Source organism: Carcharhinus amblyrhynchos, chromosome 3 (genome assembly GCF_965287045.1).
Source record: "Carcharhinus amblyrhynchos chromosome 3, sCarAmb.v2.hapA, whole genome shotgun sequence".
NCBI classification, from domain to species: domain Eukaryota; kingdom Metazoa; phylum Chordata; class Chondrichthyes; order Carcharhiniformes; family Carcharhinidae; genus Carcharhinus; species Carcharhinus amblyrhynchos.
In genome coordinates, this window is record NC_137326.1 from 63,451,143 (window position 1) to 63,472,864 (window position 21,722).

The 21,722-nt window shown below is 44.5% G+C and overlaps 1 protein-coding gene across 1 annotated transcript in view; it reads left to right on the forward strand.

The window, feature by feature from the left end:
* cacna2d2a (calcium channel, voltage-dependent, alpha 2/delta subunit 2a) overlaps positions 1-21,722 on the forward strand; it is an 855,812-nt gene that overhangs the window by 725,188 nt on the left and 108,902 nt on the right. The window contains exons 21-24 of the mRNA XM_080186111.1: positions 13,817-13,878; positions 16,298-16,374; positions 17,946-18,006; positions 18,518-18,615. Of these exons, the coding sequence (XP_080042237.1) occupies positions 13,817-13,878; positions 16,298-16,374; positions 17,946-18,006; positions 18,518-18,615 (298 nt within the window). The remainder of the gene's footprint in view (positions 1-13,816; positions 13,879-16,297; positions 16,375-17,945; positions 18,007-18,517; positions 18,616-21,722) is intronic.

Consider the following 21,722-nt stretch of genomic DNA (forward strand, 5'->3'; position numbering starts at 1 on the left):
AAGTGTTGGTTGCTTGAAGAACTTCTGCTCAGAATTGATGAGTTGGAATCTGAGCTTTAGACACTGCAGCATATCCGGGAGGTGGTAGTTATAAGGGATTGTATAACTAGGGGGATTGATAGCATCTTTTGTTTTTTTTTGTTTTTATTCCAATTCAATCAAATCAAGTCCAATTCAGAGTCTCAACAAGTTGAGACATTCCTGATCCAAGCTGACAAGACAGGGCTCTCACCTCCTCTCTTGGGCTAGATCTACAGGATCCAAGCTGATTAGAGTAGGCATTGCACCTCCTCCAAACCTTGATCTCATTTGCATCTTAGCCAAAAGGCCGAGATGCTGCTTTTAAAAATTGCTTCAAATGAAGCTAAAATGTAACCTAATGACTTCAACCAAGCACAGCATGTTGATACTACACTTGATCTTAGCCTAAAGGCTGAGAAGCATCCTTTGCAAGCAGGATCGAATGTACCACATGGTATGTTCCCTGCCCAGTGCCAAGGTGAAGGACATTTCTGATCGGCTTGAAAGGACATTGAAGTAGGAATGGGAGGATCTAGTTGTGTGGACCACATTGGGGTAAAGAACATAGACAAGACTAGGAAAGAGGATCTGTTTGAGGATTATCAGAGCATTATGTACGAAACTAAAGAACAGGTTGTCAAGGGTTATAATCTCTGGATTACTACCCAAGCCACATGCCAATTGACATAGGGATGAGAAAATTAGGAAAGTAAACACCTGAGTAAAGGAGTGGTGTGGGAAAGTGGGGTCCTATTTCATGGAATTTTAACATCAGTATTAGAACAGGCGGGATTTATACTGTTGGGACAGTCTTCATCTGAACCGAACTGGAACCAGTGTTCAAGTGGAAAGGATAAATAGGGCAGTCACAAGGATTTTAAACTAGCAAAAGGGAGGAGGGGGAAAGGGAAGAGTAAAACTGTTAATGGGAAACAAAGCAGCAGGTTAGCATTTGTGGAGGAGGTGTCAACTACATGGAAAATTATTTAAAAAGTTAAAAGGAAGGAGAACTCAGGAGATGTTATTAATGGAGATGTTAGGATTCTAAAGGGTGTAAAAACTAGCATAAGGGCACTTTACCTAAATGCTCATAGCATTCAAAACAAGGTCAATGAGTAGATGGCACTTATCATTGTGAATGAGTATGATTTATTGGCCATTACAGAGAGACATGGTTGCAGAGTGGTCATGACTGGGAGTTAAATATCCAGGGGTATCAGACTGTTTGGAAGGACAGACAAAGGTAATGGAGGTGGTGTAGCCCTGATATTTAAGAATGATACCAGGCGGTAGTGAGAGATGGTATTGGTTCTAGAGAGCAAAAGGTTGAATCCATTTGGCTGGAAATCAGAAATAGTAGGGAGAAAAAGTCACTGATAGGCGCCGTCCACAGGCCACCAAATAATAACATCACGGTGGAGCAGACAATAAAGAAATAACTGATGCATGTAAAATAGAGCGGTATTTACCACAGGGGATTTTAATCTACGTGTCGATTAGTCAAACCTTGAGGAGGAGTTCATAGAATGTATCCGCGATAGTTTCCTCAAATAGTATGTAATGGAACCTATGAGGGAGCAAGCTATCCTAGATCTGGTCCTGTGCAACGAGACAGGAATAATTAATCATCCCACAATTAGGGATCCTCTCAGAAGGAGCAATCACAGTATGGTTGAATTTAAAATACAGGTGGCGGATGAGAAGGGAAAATTCCAATACTAGTGTCCTGTGCTTAAACAAAGGAGATTACAATGGGATGAGGGAGGAGTTGGCTATTGTAAGCTGGGAGCAAAGATTGGTGGGATAATTGAGGAACAGTGGAGGACTTTCAAAACGATTTTTCACAGCGGTCAGCAGAAGTATATACCATGGTGGCACAGTGATTAGCACTGCTGCCTCACAGGGCCACGGATCCAAGTTCGATTCCCAGCTTGGGTCACTACCTGTGTGGAGTTTGTACATTCTCCCTGTGTCTCGCTGGGTTTCCTCCGGGTGCTCTGGTTTCCTCCCACAGTTCAAAGATGTGTGGGTTAGGTGGATTGGCCAGGCTAAACTGCCCCTTAGTGTCAGGGGGCCTAGCTCGGGTAAATGCGTGAGTTTATGGAAATAGGGCCTGAGTGGGATTGTGGTCAGTGCAGACTCGATGGGCTGAATGGCCTCCTTCTGCATTGTAGGATTCTGTGATACCAGTGAAAAGGACACACTATAGGAAAAGGAATAATCAGCCATTGATATCTAAGGAAATAAAGGAGGGTATCAAATGGAAAGAAAATGCATACAAAGTAGCAAAGAATAGTGAAAAACTAGTGAATTGGGAAAACTTTAAAGGTCAACAGAAAGCCATGAAAAAAGTATAAAGAAAATAACATAAGTTATGAGAGTAAACTAGCTTAGAACATAAAAACAGATAACAAATGTTTCTATAAATATATAAAATGAAAAAGAGTGACTACGGTAAACATTGATCCTTTAGAGGATAATGGGGAATGGGGAAATGGCCAAGGCATTAAACAGGTATTTTGTGTCGGTCTTCACAGTGGAAGACACAAATAACATGCCAAAAATTGATAACAAGGAGGCAATGGCAGGTGAGAACCTGGAAACGAGATAGTGTTGGGAAAGCTAATGGAGCTAAAGGTAGACCCTGGTCCTGATGGAATGCATCCCAGGGTACTAAAAATGATGGGGGAAATAGTAAATGGACTCATGGTAATTTACCAAAATTCGCCGGACTCTCAGACGGTTCTGGCAGACTGGAAAACAACAAATATGATACCATTGTTAAAAAGGGTGGTAGTCAAAAGGCCAGTAACTATAGGCCAGTTAGCTTAACTTCTGTAGTGGGGAAAATGTTTGTATCTATCATCAGGGAAGAAATAGTGAGACATCTGGATAGCAATTGTCCCATTGGGCAGACGCAGCATACATTCATGAAAGGCACGTCATGTTTAACTAATTTACTGGAATTATTTGAGGACATTACGAACGCATTGGACAACCAGGAACCGGTGGATGTAATGTATCTGGATTTCCAGAAGGCATTCGACAAAGTGCCGCACAAAAGGCTGCTGCATGAGATAAATGTGCACAGCATATGGGTGATGTATCAGTGTGGACAGAGGATTGGTTAACTAACGGAAGACAAAGAGTGGGGATAAATGGGTGTTTTTTTTTGTTCAGCAATCAGTGACCAGTGGTGTGTCTCAGGATCAGTGCTGGGACAGCAATTGTTTACAATTTACGAAGATGATTTGGAGTTGGGGACCAAGTGTAGTGTGTCAAAGTTCGCAGATGACACTAAGATGAGTGTAGAGCAAAGTGTGCAGAGGACACTGATAGTCTGCAGAGGGATATGGATAGTTTAAGTGAGTGGGCGAGATTCTAGCAGATGGAGTACAATGTTAGTAAATGTGAGGTCATCCATTTTGGCAGGAAGAACAGCAAAATAGACTTATTTAAATGATAATAAATTGCAGCATGCTGCTGTGCAGAAGGATCTGGGTGTCCTTGTGCAAGAATCACAAGGAGTTGGTTTGCAGGTGCAGCAGGTAATTAAGGAGGCAAATGGAATTTTGCCCTCCATTGCTAGAGGGATGGAGTTTAAAAACAGCGAGGTTATGTTGCAGCTGTGTAAGGTGCTGGTGAGGCCACACCTGGAGTACTGTGTACAGTTTTGGTCTCCTTACATGAGAAAGGATATACTGGCACTGGATGGGGTGCAGAGGAGATTAACTAGGCTGATTCCGGAGTTGAGAATGTTGGCTTATGAGGGGAGACTGAGTAGAACAGGACTATATTCATTGAAATTTAGAAAAATGAGGGGGCATCTTATAGAAATGTAGAAAAATTGTGAAGGGAATAGATAAGATAGAAACAGGGAGGCTGTTTCCACTGGCGGGTGAAACTAGAACCAGAAGTCAAGGGGCAGCAGATTTAGGACTGAGTTGAGGAATTTCTTCACCCAAAGAGTTGTGACTCCATGGAATTCTCTGCCCAGTGCAGAAGTTGAGGCTACCACATTGAATGTTTTTAAAACAATGATAGATATATTTTTGAACAGTAAATGAATTAAGGGTACAGTGAGAGAGCGGGTAAATGGAGCTGAGTCCATGAAAAAATCAACCAAGAATGGCAGAGCAGGCTCGAGGGGCCAGATGACCTAGTCCTGCTCCTAGTTCTTATGTTCATAAGTGGAACCCTATCATTTATGGAAGAGAGGAGAAGGAGTGATAGCAGGAATATGTGAAATGAAACAGACACAACTGAGGAGCTGTCAACCATAGTGAGGGGGAATCTTTGGTTGAGGAACAAAGTCTTGAGACTTTGATTTCAAGGCTTTTAGTCCTGCTCACATTAGGAAAAATGACTAATTTGGTAATAATACCAATTTGATATTCTTGCAAATCTATTCTGATGAGTGGGAAACAAAAAAATCTCAAAAACATGTCTCTTTTTTCAAATAAAAAGGACGACATTTCGGGAAGTATTGGTATAGATGATTACATCATCAAATCAGATGCAAATGAAATGGGGGAACTGAGAGGGCAGCATAATATCTTCACAGGAAGTATCGTGGGGAAAAATGTAGTCAATATAACTATGGGGTTGAGTATGCTTTTGGAATATTGGTTGATAGTCCACCCCAGAAATTCAAATAGGAACAGGAAATGATGCCGATACAGTCATTGATGTACAGTAATCCACCATTTAGAACTCTTTCCAATAACATATTTTTATTTAAGAGTGGTTTTCATATTACTGTGGCCAGCCACAACCACAATTTTCAGTTTGGTGCAATTGGTAAGCTTCAAAGGGACTGAATAGACTGCTCCTGTCATTGTTCCATAATGATTCAAAGATCTGATGGGACAGGGTCCGGTTCTCTACCTTTTGTAGTAGGACAGGTTCATTCTTTGAGTCCGTCAGCTCACACCTGGAGTCTGTCAGTTCACACCTAAGGGATGATTTTACAACCTCATTGCTTCCCTTATTTGGCAAGGTGAGGTCGAAAAATCGGGAGTGGGTGAACGGGAATGGTGCCCATTTTCACACCTATTCCAATTGAAACAAAACAGCACGGGGGTGGCACAGTCGTTAGCACTGCTGTCTCACAGCTCTAGGGATCTGGGTTTGATTCCCGGCTAGGGTGACTATCTGTGTGGAGTTTGCACATTCTCCCTGTGTCTGCGCGGGTTTCCTCCAGTTGCTCCGGTTTCCTACCACCATCCAAAGATGTGCAGGTTGGGTGCATTTGCCAAGCTAAATTACCCCTTAGTGTCCTGGGATGTGTAGATTAGTGGGACCAGTGAGGTAAACACGTGGGGTTATGGGGATCAGGCGAAGGTGGAATTGTTGCCGGTGCAGACTTGATGGACCGACTGGCCTCCTTTTGCACTTCAGGGATTCTGTGAAAGCAGGTGGAACCTGGAACTCATCCAAAATGGGCAAAACATCAACTAGCATGCTTTCGCATGCATCTCAAGGTAATTAGCGCAGTTCAATCACAATCGAAAGACCTCACTTAACCTTAATAACCCCGTTCGTGGCAGCTGCAGCTAATGAGTAAAACACCTGCTGTGCAAAAGTCTGCTGCAGGTGCAGCAGCATTGAGGGAAAGTGAGGAGCTAGGTTGCTTTGTGCACAAGGATGGGGGTATGTGGGGGATGATGGAGGGAGGGAGGGTAGCTGGTTGGAGACCCTTTTGTTTCCCTCAATGTCTCCACCCCTCCCAACCAAATCCACATCCTCCTTTCCAGTTTTAGAATGGCATACCGTATGGAGCCAATCGAAGTAACGGTGATTCTTGTGGCTGCTGGTGCTGCTGGGGAAGAGGAGGAGGAACTGCGGGCATGGCAAGGGCAGCCCAGACCACAGGCTGACGCTAAGGAGGAGAGGGAGATGGCCATTGGAGGCTGGAGCTGGCCGCCAGTCAACCTGAGGGGAGGGTTAAGCAAGTGAGGATCCAGAGACCCTGACAGTTCCAGACACGCATATCATTTAAAAAACTATCAGACAGCAGGTGCCACCACAGGCTGTGCCTCCGCAAGGAAACAGTGAGACACCTGTGCCATCTGCTGCAGAACTTGGCACCTCAGGGCACAGGGGGCACCCATTCCTAGCGGTAGTGAAGGTCATGTTGGCCCTCAACATTTATGCCACCAGATCCTTACAGGCCGCCAGCGGGAACCTCTGTGAGATCTCGCAGTTCTTCATCTACAAGTGTGTAAGACAGGTGACAGAGTCCCTGTATGCCCGGGCTGGTCACTACATCACTTTTGACCTGGACCAGGCCCAGCAAGATACCTGGGCTGCAGGATTTGCCACCATTACGGAAATGCCCAACATCCAGGGAGCCATTAACTGCACATATGTCAACCTGAGGTCCCCTGACCAGAACTCCCAGCAGTTCATCACAGAAAAAGGGTTTCACTCACTCAATGTCCAGCTGGTGTGCAACCACCAGATGCAAATCATGCACCTGTGTGCCCAACATCCTGGAATCGTGTATGATAGCTTCACACTGAGGAGCTCCAACATTCCCGAAGTCTTTGAGGAACAGCCCAGGCTGCAGGATGTCTCGTGGAGGACATGGGATACCCGCTGAGAGTTTGGCTGATGGTGGCATTGGGGAGATGATGACAATTCACTATGCAGCACAATGTGATGGTGCCCTAGTGCAAACAAGTCTGACTCGTACCTGAGCTCTGCAAGCACACTGGCACCTGGGCCCACGATTGAACAGGGGCGAGTAAACACTGTAGGGCCTCAGGACAGGTGGGAGAATCCAGTGGCAGCTTGGTTCTGGGGATGCCATGGCAGCTTCAGTGACTCAGTGGCCCTGCATGGCACCCGGAACTGGCACTGATGGTTTTGAGCACGTCGATTATAAGTGTAGTGACAGGTAAACAACATGCACCTGGATTTGAGGATTTTAGTAACAGTGCACCAAGGGCTCTTCCCCTCACACAACAATGTAAGGCCTGGGTGGGATTGCACAGCGCAGACTCGATGGGCCAAATGGTCTCTTTCTGCACTGCAGGGTTTCTATGATTCAAGGAATGTTCACAACCCTTTCGGCTGAGGATGGTATACAGTCATCCCTACTGGAAGATAATCAGAGACATAGTAAGAAGCCTCACAACATCAGGTTAAAGTCCAACAGGTTTATTTGGAATCACAAGCTTTTGGAGCACTACTCCTTCATCAAGTGAGTGGAGAGGTAGGTTTCACAAACAGGCATATATAGACAAAGACTGAATTGCAAGATAATGCAGAGTGGAAGGTGAGTCTTTTCGGATAATCAAGTTTTTACAGGTACAGACAATAGGAGTGGAGAGAAGGATAGTTTACAGGCTAAAGAGATGTGAGTTGTCTCATTGTGAATTGCCAGCTCAGTTAGTAGGATTTTGCAAGCTCAGGCCAAATGGTGTGGGCTACACGCAGTGTGATGTGAACCCAAGACCCCAGTTGAGGCTGTCCACATGCATGCGGAACTTGGCTATCAGGTTCTGCTTGGCAATTCTGCATTATCATGTGTCTTGAAGGCCATCTTGGTGAACTCTTACCTGAAGATCAGAGGCTGAATGCCCTTACTGCTGAAGTGGATGGGAACTCTCCTGCCTGGCAATTGTCGCGTGGTGTCTGTTCATCTGTTGTTGTAGCATCTGCATGGTCTTGCCAATGTACTACGCCTTGGGATATCATTTCCAGCAGCATTATGAGGTAGATCATGTTGGCTGTGTACCAGGTGGCTGGTGTTCTCATGTATGATGGTGGTATCTATGTTGATGATCTGGCACATCTTGTAGAGGTTGCTGTGGCAGAGTTGTGTGGTGTCGTGGTCACTTCTGAAGGCTGGGTAGTTTGCTGTGCACAATGGTCTGAGGTTGCGCAGTTGTTTGAAGGCAAGTAAGGGGTGTTTGGGGATGGCCTTGGCGAGATATTTGTCTTCATTGATGACATGTTGAAGGCTCGAAAGAAGATGTCGTAGTGAGAATGGGATATGACACTCAATTCATCGATCGACAGTTCTGACGCGCCACAGCGAAAAACCACACCGGCCTCTTCAGAAGACAAACATGGGACATGACCGACAGAGTACCCTTCGTCGTCCAGTACTTCCTCAGACCGGAGAAACTACAACAGCTTCTTCGGATTCATGTCACCTGCCAGTCCTGGATGCCCACCTCCATGGTGAGTGCACCCTCACTAATTGCGCAGTCTTGGGACACCTGTTGATGCCCTCTGAGACTGGGCCACATCATGCAGCCTTTCAGCCACGTCCCGCTGTAAGTGGGCCATACCCTGAAGGGCTGCGACCGTAGCTGCTGAGTCTCCTGCAGCCTCTCGAGCCTCTCAGCCATGGGCTGCAGAATCTCAATTAGGTTGCTGATTGCCTCAGCTGTGGCCCTCTAAGACTCTGCCATGGCCTGCTGCGATTCGACCATAGCTTGAACCCTGCCACTCCTGGCAATAATTTCCTGCCCTAGGCATCACAGACGCCACTATTGCAGTGCTAGCCTGGGTATCACACAATACCAACAAGAGCTGTTCCATCTGAAACCTTTGGGATTCCTCCCAACAGCCTTGCAATTGCTGTCATCCCCTCTTGCATTCCCCGGCTCCGTTGCTGCATCTCCACAGCTGAGGGAGAACTAATCACAGAGGCCCAGCTTGTAGCCTGGGGCCAGCTGACTCCTTGCCTTTGGCAGGCCTTCGTGTGCCAGAGGCCTCAATCATTCCTGCTTCTATCCGACATACATCAACAGATGTGTTGTGCCCACCACAGAGTGACCCAGAAGCGTCACCACTAACTTGACCCACCAAGGTGGTAGTGTCTGGGATGGTGAAAAGTGGTGTGGAAGCCTGTGTTGCAGAATTAGGGCTGACCTCGGAGGTTTCCTCCTGCCCTTCTTCCAAGGAGTTTTTGGAGCTGTCATGGAGAGTTGTGGCAGTGGGGGCGGCGATGCCAGACGTGCCCGATGCGACTGGGTCGTTTCCTGCAACACAGGACACAAAGTTGAGTCCGAGGAAGGGACAGGGATTTGGGCTGCATCAATTATTTGAGATATTGCAAACATTTGGAGGATTGGGTGCTCATGTGTGTGGTGTAGCCTGACCTCGCTGCCTCTGATGGTGCGGTCAGCGTCCTCCCCTGCTAGATCCAGTGCCTGCTCCTTGAATTTTGGTGTAACTCTCAGATCTGGCACACCACCCCCTGTCTTCTGCCATTCCCACTTATTCTGGACATTCTTCTACTCTGGGGACAGAAGGAGTTTGTAAAGGCTGATGGCTGGAAGCTTGCATATGTTACCCCAGTCCATCGCCGAGTCATAGCACATCATAGCATGCAGAGTGTCAGGGAGTGTGCCTCAGAGGACAAGGGTTGTGTGGCGACTCAGCGGTGAGGTGGATGAGATAGAGGCAGGTGCTTGGAGCTGGAAGCATGCAGGGTGTTGGGGGAATGAAACAGTAGGGGTCACATAGGGGACGATGCCAGAATAGGGTGTGCTGTCACCCTTGCTGGCCTATGAGGTCATTGATTTTTTTTACAGCACTGGCGGCCTGTTCTCGCCAGTAAGCATTCACTGACTACCAGTGCCACTGTCTCTCAGGCTGCTCTGCCTTCTACCCCACCTTGCTCGGCAGCTGTCGAGGGAAAAAGATGTCTGTCCTTTCTTCACTGCATCCAGAAGATGTGACAGCTCTCCCTCTGAGAATCATGGCACCATTCCTCTTGAAATCATCTTCCTGTCCTGCCTGCCTTTCTGTCCATCTTGGAACTTACATACAAGTCTCTCTTCTTAAGACAGTTCATCTGCAGGCAGTTTGGGCAAGTCAAGTGGCCATTAGGGAATTTCAGCAAGATTTCATGCAGTTTGATTTGTTGTACTGAGGGCGAAGCCAAGGCAACACTTGCAGGTGTACTGATGGGGGTGGAAGGGAGGGGAGGAGTGTGCTATTGTGATGATGGTGGGGGAGGGGGGGCTGTGGTGGGTGGTGACAAGGGGACTCTGCAAATATGGGGAGTGGAAGACCATCATTAGGGGCATGGGAAGTGGGAGAAGTTGCAAAGTACCATCAGGGACATGGGAGGAAAGGGAGTGAAGGATACTCTGCAATCAAGAGGAGGAGGGAATGAGAGGAGGAGTGTGCAAGGGTCAGGTGCCAGAGTGGAGTCTGTTGGGAGTGGTCGAAACCATGGTGGAGATGTCTCCAATGTTCATGGAGGGTAGAGGGAGCTGCTGTTTCTGAGCCTTGTGCAAGCATGCGCATTCCGGGCCTCTGATCTGACCTGCTGACCCTCAGGTAACTTAGGCCCAGCGCCCTCCCCTCACAGCCGAGGATTAGTTCCTACTTTTTTTTGTCTAAGTGGATAAGATCATAGAGTTGAACTCACCTAAATAAATGGATTAGAAACTCTCCCATTTTCATGTCCGTCCTGGAGTTAGAATTTTTTTGGGAAGATCAACCGCCCACACACTTCCCCCAAAGTCATTCAACTCAGAAGCAGAGTCAGCCTGAAGCCCTCTGAGTGAGTCAGCTCACACCTGGAGTCAGCCAACTCCCACTCAGAGTCAGTCATTCAGCTCCAGAGTTATACTGAGGCAGTCCATGTTCAAATGCAACAACATCTGGACAATATCCAGGCTTGGGCTGACAAGTGGCAAGTAATATTTGTGCCACACAAATACCAGGCAATGACCATCACCAATAAGAGATACTCTAACCATTGCCCTTTTGATATTCAGTGGTGTTACCATCACTGAATTCCCTATTGTCAACATCCTTGGGGTTAACATTGACCAGAAACTCAACTGGACTCGCCACATAAACACAGTGGCTACAAGAGCAGGCTTGGAACACTGTAGCAAGTAACTGACCTCCTGACTCCCCAAAGCATGTCCACCATCTACAAGACATAAGTCGGGAGTGTGATGAAATACTTCCCCACTTGATGGGTGTAGCTCTGACAACACTCAAGAAGCTTGACAATAGCCAGGACAAAGCAGCCTGCTTGATTGACATCACATTCACTCCTTCCACCACCAATGCTTAATAGCAGCAGTGTGCACTATAGACAATGCATATCAGCAATTCACCAAAGATCCTTAGACAGTATCTTCCAAACCCATGAATATTTTCATCTAGAAGGACAAGGGCAGCAGATGCATGGGACACCACCTGCAAGTTCCCCTCCAAGCCACTCACCATCCAGACCTGGAAATAAATCGCTATTCCTTCCCAGTCGCTGGGTCAAAATCCTGGAATTCCCTCCCTAACAGCATTGTGGGTCAACCCACAGCATGTGGACTGCAGCATTTCAAGAAGGCAGCTCACCACCACCTTCTCAAGTGCAATTAAGGATGAACAATAAATACTGGCCAGCCAGTGACACCCATGTATCATGAATCAATTTTTAAAAAGTCAGCTCAGACCTAGAATCATTCAGTTCACACCCAAGTCGGTCAACTCACACCTGGAGTCAGTCAGCTCACACTTAGGGCCATGGCGGAGTTGAAACTGAGAGTGTTTCAGATCCGACTTCTAGATCCGTCCTCAGCTGCCCCCATACGCACTCTACCTGAAAAAGTATCGGCAATTCCAAATCGCGCTGCAGAAGCTTGTGGGCAGGGCTCAACACGCCTGAAATCCTGCAGTTCCAATCAGTGCCTTAAATTGCGCATGCGCAGAGCAAGAAAAATAGAATGCTGCTCCCCTGCCACATCCCTCCCAGGCTAGATAATGCCACCCCCCCCATCCCCCCCACAAATCCCCAGCCACCACAGACATTGCCCACCCCCAAAACATTGCTGACCACCTTATCCCCCACCCCTTCGGCCACCCAGAATGATCCTCTTCCCCCTCACTGATCACAGGCAGAGTGGCAGCAGCCCCCTCTTTGCCACCTCCCAACAATCTCAAGCAGAGAATCGTTAGACATTCAGCACTTACCTCCTCAGTAGTTGGAGTGCCCAAATCAAACTTTAGTAGAGCATGTCTCTTTCTGCTGAATCTGGATGGGCAAATGCAGTGGTAAAGGGGGGATTGCCGGCAAGGTTGAATATGTAATCCATTAAGTCTGCCGTGGCCCATTTCGGATGCAGTCCCAATTGCAGTCATTTTCGGGCCTTGGTAAAGGGAGAACTGGCACAGAGGCGCTCGTGGATCATGCTACTTGCCTCACACCCGACTTTAGCAAATTTTCGTGCCTGAAAATGGGTGCAACTTGATAGTAAAATTGGGCCCTTAGAGTTAGTTCACACCTCGAATCAGTCAGCTCAACCTAAAGTTAATCAGCTCACACCCTGAGTCAGTTAGCATTTTTAAATTAATTTTTGGGACATGGGCGTCGCTGCTTGGCCAGCATTTATTGCCCGAGGGCAGTTGAGAGTTAACCACATTGCTGTGGCTCTGGAGTCACATGTAGACCAGACCAAGTAAGGATGGCAAATTTCCTTCCCTCAAAGACATTAGTGAATCAGATGGGCTTTTTTGACAATCGACAATGACTCCATGGTCATCAGTAGATTCTTAATTCCAGATTTTTTTTATTGAATTCAAATTTTGCAATCTGCCGTGGCACGATTCAAACCGGATCCCTAGAACATTAGCTGAGTTTCTGGATTAATAGTCTAGTGATAATGCCACAAGGCCATTGCCTCCCCTGGAGTCGGTCAGCTTACAGCTTAACCTAAAAATTGCAAATCCAGAACATAACCCACCATTATTATTTTTATCTTATGAGCATTTTTTTTCCATTTAGCACACTGCTTTCCAGGAGCACAAATGAGGGATTCCTGTATGAAAAAAAAGGTGAGAGAGGGGATTTGCTTAGGATTGAAGCAAAGAATGGTCTACAGCTCCCAGGAGATTTCAGGCATGGGACTCATATGGGTTCCCATAGCAACACCTATTCTTTATAGCAAGTGAGTGGAGTTGAAGGAGAAATTGTTCAGTGTGAGCACAAGTTCAGTCAGGCAGTTGAGGCTGGTGGGTGGGAACTGGTAGGGCCACCTTAAAGAAAAAAGCAGAGATTCCTCAGACTGATATGGTTTAGGTGTACAGGGATTGGACTTCCATTGCAAAAAGGAGGCAGGGCCAGGAAACTGGAATTTTTCCAGGTATCCTGATTTACATACAGCTGATACAGCCAAGAACAAATCTGAACTATTGCCAATTGCTGAATTCCTACTTTGTGTAAGAACTGCTGAATTTTGTAGGTTTCATGTATATGTAGTATATGTAGGTTTCAGTGTGAATGAAAGCTGTGACTAAGTGCTATCACCCACTAAATATCAGGGAAAAAGCCCAATCCCTGAAATGCACGGTTTGACAATACCATCTTTAAATAACATGATGGACTCAGAATGATCAATATTCCAATTTTTTTTTCAAACCTTTGTGCCAATAAGAGTGTTTCATTATTCATGCGGAAGGAGGGAGGTGGGTTAACCAGACACCATGTACTTCTTTGGGGGATGTGGATCTGTATGTACCAAGTGCAGGGAACTGGAAGCTAGGGGTTAACCTTTTATTAACCACCTTGGAGTTAACCTTGCATGCACTTATCAGAAGGACAGGAAATGGCAAGAGGTGTAGGGAATGTTATCTTATGATGAGTGTATGACTACTGGGTCTGGCTATTGTCTACAGATATTTTAAAGAGGCAAATAGTGAAATCTAATGTGATGCCAGGTTAAAACCTCACATTTGAGTACAAATGCCTATCATACTCTAGTAACCGTTAGGTGTGCTGCAGAGTTTGAATGTCTTGCTGTGTTCATTTTTTCAGAGATATATTGATGAAGTAACTAGGACGTATACATGGACCCCAGTGCAAAGTGCTGATTACAGGTAACATATCTGTTGTAATTCATCAGCCTAGGATTGCTTACTCCCAGAGTATTACAGCCATAGTTTACCTGTGGCCTTTTCCCTTTGCCCAGGGAATGTAGCACTTGAAAAACTGCTACTACGTTTTCACATATAGCAATGATAAATATTGCAAGAATATCCTATTCACAGAGGTAGGTATATGATATTTCTGAATGTGGCACTTGTCTTTTGTTTTATATGTTCCATTGTCACTATAACATGGAAAGGTGACATTATCAGAAACAGCGTAAGACTTCAGAACTTTTGTGATGAGTTATAAAAGAGATGGTGTTAGAATTAAGAGTTGTATAATGAAGATAAATGATCAGAGAGTGTTGTGACCATTATATACTGTCAGAACAGTATTAACCCGCTCTGAAAATAGACTGTTAACCTGGAAGTTTAAATAGGTTACAGTGTGATCTGACACAAAACAGAAAAATAACATTTAAGATAATCAGCAGTTTACTTAACTTTGATACCCTCCATCAATATGATCCCTCCTATTTTTCAATACACCATCAATGCAATCCTCCATGGATTGTGTGAGCTCCACACATTTTATTGCTCCATGGATTATTTGGAGTGAAGTCACACTATGGAAAACCTGGGTCCAACACTGTCCATCATTCAGATCATTCCATGAGGAATATGAGTTCTGCATTCTTCATCGTTAGAATCATAAAATCATACAACACGAAGAAGGCCATTCTGCTCATCATAAAATTAAAGAATTCTCACAGTGCAGAAGGGGCCATTCAGCCTTTCGAGTCCTCGCTGACTCTCTGATCCAGTATCTTATCTGGTCCCTCTTCCATGTCCTACCCCTGTAACCCCACACATTCACCTTGGCTGATCCATGTAACCTACACATTTTGGGCCACTAAGGGGCAATTTAGCATGGCCATTCCACCTAACCTGCACATCTTTGGACTGTGGCAGGAAACCAGAGCACCTGGAGGAAGCCCAGACACAGGAAAAATGTGCAAACTCCACACAGACAGTCAGAAACAGCCAGAATTGAACCTGGATCCCTAGAACTGTGAGGCAGCCGTGCCACCATGCCTGTGCCAGCTCTTTGAAATAATGATCCAACTAATCCCATTGTCCCTGCTCTTTCCACATAACCTTGCAAATATATCCCCTTCAATATTTTATCCAGGTTCCTTTTAAAAGTCACAATTCGTACTTCCACCACCATTTCAAGCAATGTATTCCAGAACACAATTCACTGTGTAAAAAAATGCTCTTTATGTCACCTCTGATTCTTTTGCCAATTGCATTAAATTTTTGTCCTCTAGTTACCAACCTTCCTGTCATTGGAAACAGTTTTCCCTTACTATCAATAATTTTGAGCACAAATATTGAATCCCCCCTTAACCCTCTCCCCTATAAAGAGAACAATCTCTACTTCTCTTGTATCTCTATGTAAAGTAAGTTTTTCACCCCCAGTAATCTGCCAGTAAATAATCCATGATGTGGATATGCCTGCGTTGGACTGGGGTAAACACAGTAAAAAAGTAAAAAAGTGTTGTCAGTAAATAATCCACCCACTTAAAAATGTTGATATTCTTCCTAATGCAAGGTCGCTTTAATTGGCCACAGTGCTTTCTAGCTGAGCCTCTCCAATGTTTTGTAAAGCTTAATTTGCTTGTTTTCCTAATTATAAAATCAAGTATGTCTGTATAACAGCCTTCTCAAACCATCCTACCAACTGCAGAGCTGTTTGTGTAAAAATCCGTAGGTTCATTTACACCTTCAAAATGCTAATATTATCTTTTTTTCATTCTTCCTACCAACATGCATCACTTCTCACTTTTCCATATTAAATTTCATCAGCTATCTGTCCATATCAGCGTATCTGTGACCTTCTAAAGTCTGCTAAAACTCTTCTCACTGCTTACTATCTTTCTGAGTTTCCCCAGTTTCTGCAGTTTCCATCATTGTGATCACTTTATGGATCATTTTATTCCTCCAATCCTTCTAGAGCTTCCCTCTAAATTATTACTTTAACTAAAAGAACTTTGAATTCAGAGAAACAAATAACTTTGAACTCGGAAGCCACAATTCCTTCCTGCACAGTTTAACTATCCACATGCAGAAGTTTAGAAAATGCATGGTGCTCTAAAACCTGACACAGTGATTTGAGCACTGAGTTCAGTGCATCAATTCCTCACATTAATCCCCACAGTGTCCCACTGAAAGTATTTGGCCAGTTAACTGGGGTACCACTCATCACCTTTGGTGTTGCAGCTAAAAAACTTTAATTCCAGTATATGTGAAATGCTCTGGAAATTGCTAATTTTGTCCCATTGTTAATCCCAGATCTTAAGTGAAAGTAGCATTCATTGCTCAGGTGGATTTCAAATGTGATATTTCCTCTTCATTCCCTTCGCAGCCTTGCCCTTGTGTTGCCACCATACAGCAAATATTATATCCAAGCAAAGTTGGATGACCAAATACTTCAAGCTCAGTGTAAGTACCTGTTATCCAATCTATTAATCCTCTAGTATGACCTTGAACCTGCAGACATCCCAGCTGTTGCTGGGCTGTGGAAAACTTTACTGCACTGATAGAAAGCAAGTTTTCCTGATCGAATTGGAGTTTAACCAATTACACAGAACTACACAGTCACCTTTCTGAAGTTGGTGAAACTCTGTATTTTGCTGAGCAAAACAAAAGTCAAAATAAAATTAATATATGAACCAGCTGGCTAAGAACCAAAAGTCGAGCTCTCCTTTTCTTGCTTTCTTCTAGAATATACAATGATTCTGAAGCAGCAAACCACGCAGACACTGTGAAAATGTGCATGCTTTTCACTATGTTCTACTTGGGTTTCAGTTTCTTTCTTGCTTTTTTTTGTTTTATTCTGTTGTTTTGTTTTCTTTTGTTTTTCTTTTAACTTCTCTGGATTGTTTGGACATGCCTTGTTCTGTTTGCTGAAGCTTTAGAATCATTTGCCCTTGGCTATTGCATGCTAGCCTTGTGTGCAGAGCACCTAGAGCTATCGGTCTAGATGTTTGCAACTGTTTGTTTGCTCTTTTGATATATTTTTATTTTGTCAGTTGCAAGATTCTCAGTATATTTATACACAATATTTTTATTCAAATAGTAATTGAATAAAATATTGTTTGTGACCCCCTTCCTACCCAACCCCTTTTTTTCTGCTTTCTCTCTCTATGATGGATTCACACAGTCCAAAACAACAACAAGGGCAAGTATCTGAATATTGGTCCCCTCCCCTCACCCTCTTTGTTCAGTGCCTATCCCCCACTGTACCCAGCCTGCTTGCCCATTTACCTGCCCGTCTGATCCCTTCTCAAATTCCCTTCCCAACCCTCTTGATGCAATGTCTTGTTATGTCCACAATGGCTTAGAAATTTCCTTTGCATTGCTCGGAATATCTTCCCTCTAGATATCTGCTACCTATTGTATCCAACTTTAATGTCCTGCTTTCTCTCTCACCCCTTTCTCTCTCTTTCTTTCTCGCACTTCTTTCCTCACTAACTAACCCACCTCTCCTCAATGATACTGAAGATACATCAGTGCTGTTTGGATCCCACCCATCCACTTCCTCCCCATTAACCTGTAACTGGACCCTATGCTCCACCCTTTCAAAACAGAGTTTGATTGTCTCCATGTAATTTAAAGAGTTTGGCCATGTTGGTGCCTTATGAGTGACGTTCAGCAATTGACTACAATCGGTGCAGTAGAAGATGTTGAAAAAAATGGAATTGGTAATCAATTAAAACAGTATTTCTGGTCTTAAAAAGCCTGAATGATCTCATTTTTATTGGCGAGTATTTTGGACTATCCACGTTCCAGAATGTAAAAATTGTCTGTTTTCTGGGCAACATAGTGGCTACAACTACTCTCCTGAGATGTGCTTCGACCCTGCAGATCAATCTCTTGATCTTGTCATTTTTAAGAGTTGCGTAGTTTCTTCTCTGCTCCTGTGCTAACGATAACGTGTCTGAGACGCTGCAGGTGTGAGCTATACCTCCCCCTCTCCAGTAGTTCCCAGATAATGTTCCTTTTTATTGCAGATTTTGAATCCTTGTTACCCAGCTCCTTTGAGACCGTGGGACATGTATTCATTGCTCCCAGGTAGCTGTGTGTGTGTGTGCGCGCTTGCCCATTTGCTTCATGCTGTACACTCATTGTTTCATGCATCACCCTGCTGCCCAAATCTGACCATGCTGTGAATCAGTCAACACTCCCCCCACCTTCAGCCCCACACCACCACACACATCACCCTGAGCTGTGGCCTGTGTTTGCACCTGTTTTGTCTGCCTATGGAATGGATATATCTCTTTGCTCTGGCATAGTCTCCCTGTTATGAAATCAGTGCTATATGCATGAGCTTCCAGGCTGTAATGGCCCTTTCCTGAAGGCTCCTGGCCCTGCATGGCAATCATCATGGCAACATGACTGTCAGCCGTCTGTGTGTTAAAGAATAGGGAACTTTCTGCAGCATGACTCTCCTTCATGTTACTGTTCCATCCTTGTACAGGAGTGACACCCCTAGGGTTTGAGGGTGAGGGTTTGTCACTGTCTCTTTTGTGCCAGTGTCCACTTTACCCTCATGGAATGTGTTTACACTTGGATTTCCTCCTAGGGAATACTGCAAGGATCTTGTCAAGTCAGACAACAACACAGAGTTGTTATTCAATTTTATCAATCTGATGGATAAGAACACTCCTGACTACAAAAACTGTGAGTACAGCAACAGTCTCCAGGGGCAGGACCCCTCCAAATCGCCTGTCAGCTCACGGACACTTCAATTTCTGCTTTGATTATTGCCTTATTTAGACTTTGTATAAAATGCAGTTTTGGTACTACGGGGTCTGCTGTGTGATGCATTGAGTTTCACTAGCATTTTTAAAAAGTATAGGATGAAAAATGTTATAAGTTTTCATGAAATGAATTCTCTTATGGAGATAAAAGTCTGAATCTTAGTTTTGATACTGTATGTCTGGATGAGTGTGTTATCATGTTTAGAATTTAGGAGGTGGCTTTAAATAATATGATCTTTTATTCCTTGTGCTAGCATGTTGTTACAATCCCCATGGAGACCAATAGTCTAAAAGAACAAAACTTATCAAATGACCTTAGTGGAAACATAGAAGGTAGGAGCAGGAGGAGGCCATTTAGCCTTTTGAACCTACTCCGCTATTCATTACGATCATGGCTGATCATCCAACTCAATAGTCTAATCCTACTTTTTCCTCATAACCTTTGATCCCATTCAGCACAAGTTCTTCTTGAATACACTCAATGTTTTGGTATCAACCGCTTCCTGTGATAATGGATTCCACAGACTCACCACTCTGGGTGAAGAAATGTTTCCACTCCTCCATCCTAAATGGTCTACCCTGAATTCTCAGACTGTGACCCCTGGTTCTGGACTCCCCCACCATCGGGAATATCCACCCTACGTCTGTCCTGTCTAGTACTGTTACAATTTTGTAAGTCCCTATGAGATTCCCCCCCCATTCATCTGAACTTCAGCCAAAACAATCCTAACCTAGTCAATCTCTCCTCATATATCAGTCCTGCCATCTCCGTAATCAGTCTGGTAAACGTTCGCAGCACCCCCTCGAAATCAAGAACATCCTTCCTCAGAAAAGGAGATCAAAGCTGCACACAATACTCTAGTGTGGTCTCACAAAGGCCCTGTATAATTACAACAACATCTCTGCTCCTGTACTCAAAATTTCTCACAATGAAGGCCAACATGCCATTTGCCTTCTTTATTGCCTGCTGCACCTGCATGCTTACCTTCAATGACTGATGCACAAGAGCATTCTCCTCTCCCAATTTACATCTGCCTCCTTGTTTTTGCTTCCAAAGTGAATAACCTCACAATTATCCAAATTATACTGCACCTGCCTTTGATTTGCCCACTCATCCAACCTGTCAGATCATTCTGAAGGATCTCTGCATCCTTGTCACCCTCCCATCCACCCAGGGTGGCACGATAGCACAGTGGTTAGCACAGCTGCTTCACAGCTCCAGAGACCTGGGTTTGATTCCCGGCTTGGGTCACTGTCTGTGTAGAGTTTGCACATTCTCCTCACGTCTGTGTGGGTTTTCTCAGGGTGCTACGGTTTCCTCTCACAGTTTAAAGATGTGCAGGCTAGGTTGATTGACCATGCTAAAATTGCCCCTTACTGTCCTGAGATGTGTAGGTTAGCGGGATTAGTGGCTAAAATATGTAGGAGTATGGGGGTAGGGCCTGGGTGGGATTGTGGTCGGTGCAGATTCGATGGGCCAAATGGCCTCTTCCTGTAATGTAGGGTTTCTATGATTCTAACCTGGTACCATCTGCAAACTTTGAGATGTTACATTTTGTTCCCTCACCCAAATCATTAATTTATATTGTGAATAGCTGAAGTCCCAACACCAATCCCTGTGGCACCCACTAGTTACTGCCTACCAATTTGAAAAGCATCCATTAATTTCTACTCTTCGTTTTCTTTCTGCCAACCAGTTTTCCATCCATCTCAATACACTTCCCCCAATCCCATGCACTTTAATCTTGTACGAAGAAACCAATGGCCAGTGTTTCAGTTTAATAAGTTTAATTTAACAATCAAACGAAAATCAAAATAAACATGAATTAACAGGCAAATTGTATTCAATAGAAACTTTAAATTACACTTTAACTACCTGATACAACTCAGATTTAGCTGGCAATCTTCATAGCACGCAATATGTCACACATGCAGACACAAATTTCTTCCACTTTCTTCTCAGATGAAGTTAACTCCTTTTCTTAATGCAGAACTTGATCACTGACTACATCCAACAGCAGCTTTTACACTATTTGAGTTCCATAGATCCAGTCATCACCAAAGGAGTGCACTTCATAAATTTACTGAGGTGAGCAGAAATTTCTTCACCCAGAGGGTAGTGAATGTGTGGTATTCACTACCACAGAATGTAGTTGAGACTAAAACATTGTCTGATTTCAAGATGAAATTAACTGTAGCTCTAAGGGCTAAAGGGATCAAGGGATATGGGGGAAAGGGGGAACCAGGATATTGAATTTGATGAATAGCTATGATCAAAATGAACGGTGGAGCAGGCTGAAAGGGCCAAATGGCCTAGTTTCTTTGTTTCTAACTTGGCTTTCGACAGCGAAGATTCCCCAAAATTGAAGCAATGGCAGCAACCCTATTTCAGTATCCCTGCTCTAAACCCAGTCTTCATGTTTCATTCTTTCCAGCAGCCCCACACGTTCAACTTCGCACAACCTGTCTACTTTTACCTCCTGTTGAAACAGATTTCTGGAAACTTTGTGTGTTTTACCTTTGAATTCAATCAATCTTCCTTTTCCTAGGAACTTAATAACACAGCTAAATTTCCCAGAAATCAGAAATCAAAAGTTACCGCTCTCCCCGCCCCCTCAAAATGAAAATATGGACATTTTCATTTTGCTTTGAATCAGGGATTATGTCAAAAATATCCAGGTTTTGAAACCAAATTTGGTACAGACAGTAGTGCACAAACATTTCTTCACTGACATTGCAAATTGCAGATTTTGTCACAATGTTTTAAATACTGTCCTTGTGAATGACTATGCCCATATTGTACTGAAGTCCAGTGTTGTGAGCTTTCCACCTGCTGCACTGGTCGATTAGCATGGCAAAGCTGGAAAATAGGCCGAGAGCCAAAATATCAGGGCCGGTATTCTTCAGCCTGCTGCGCAAGCAGTGCAGTGAGCCAGAAGACACCAGCAAGTCGCGACTCGCCCAGGCACGTTCTTTTTGCGCAATCAGCTCTGCACCGGAAATCAGCACAGAGCTGATTATGATATG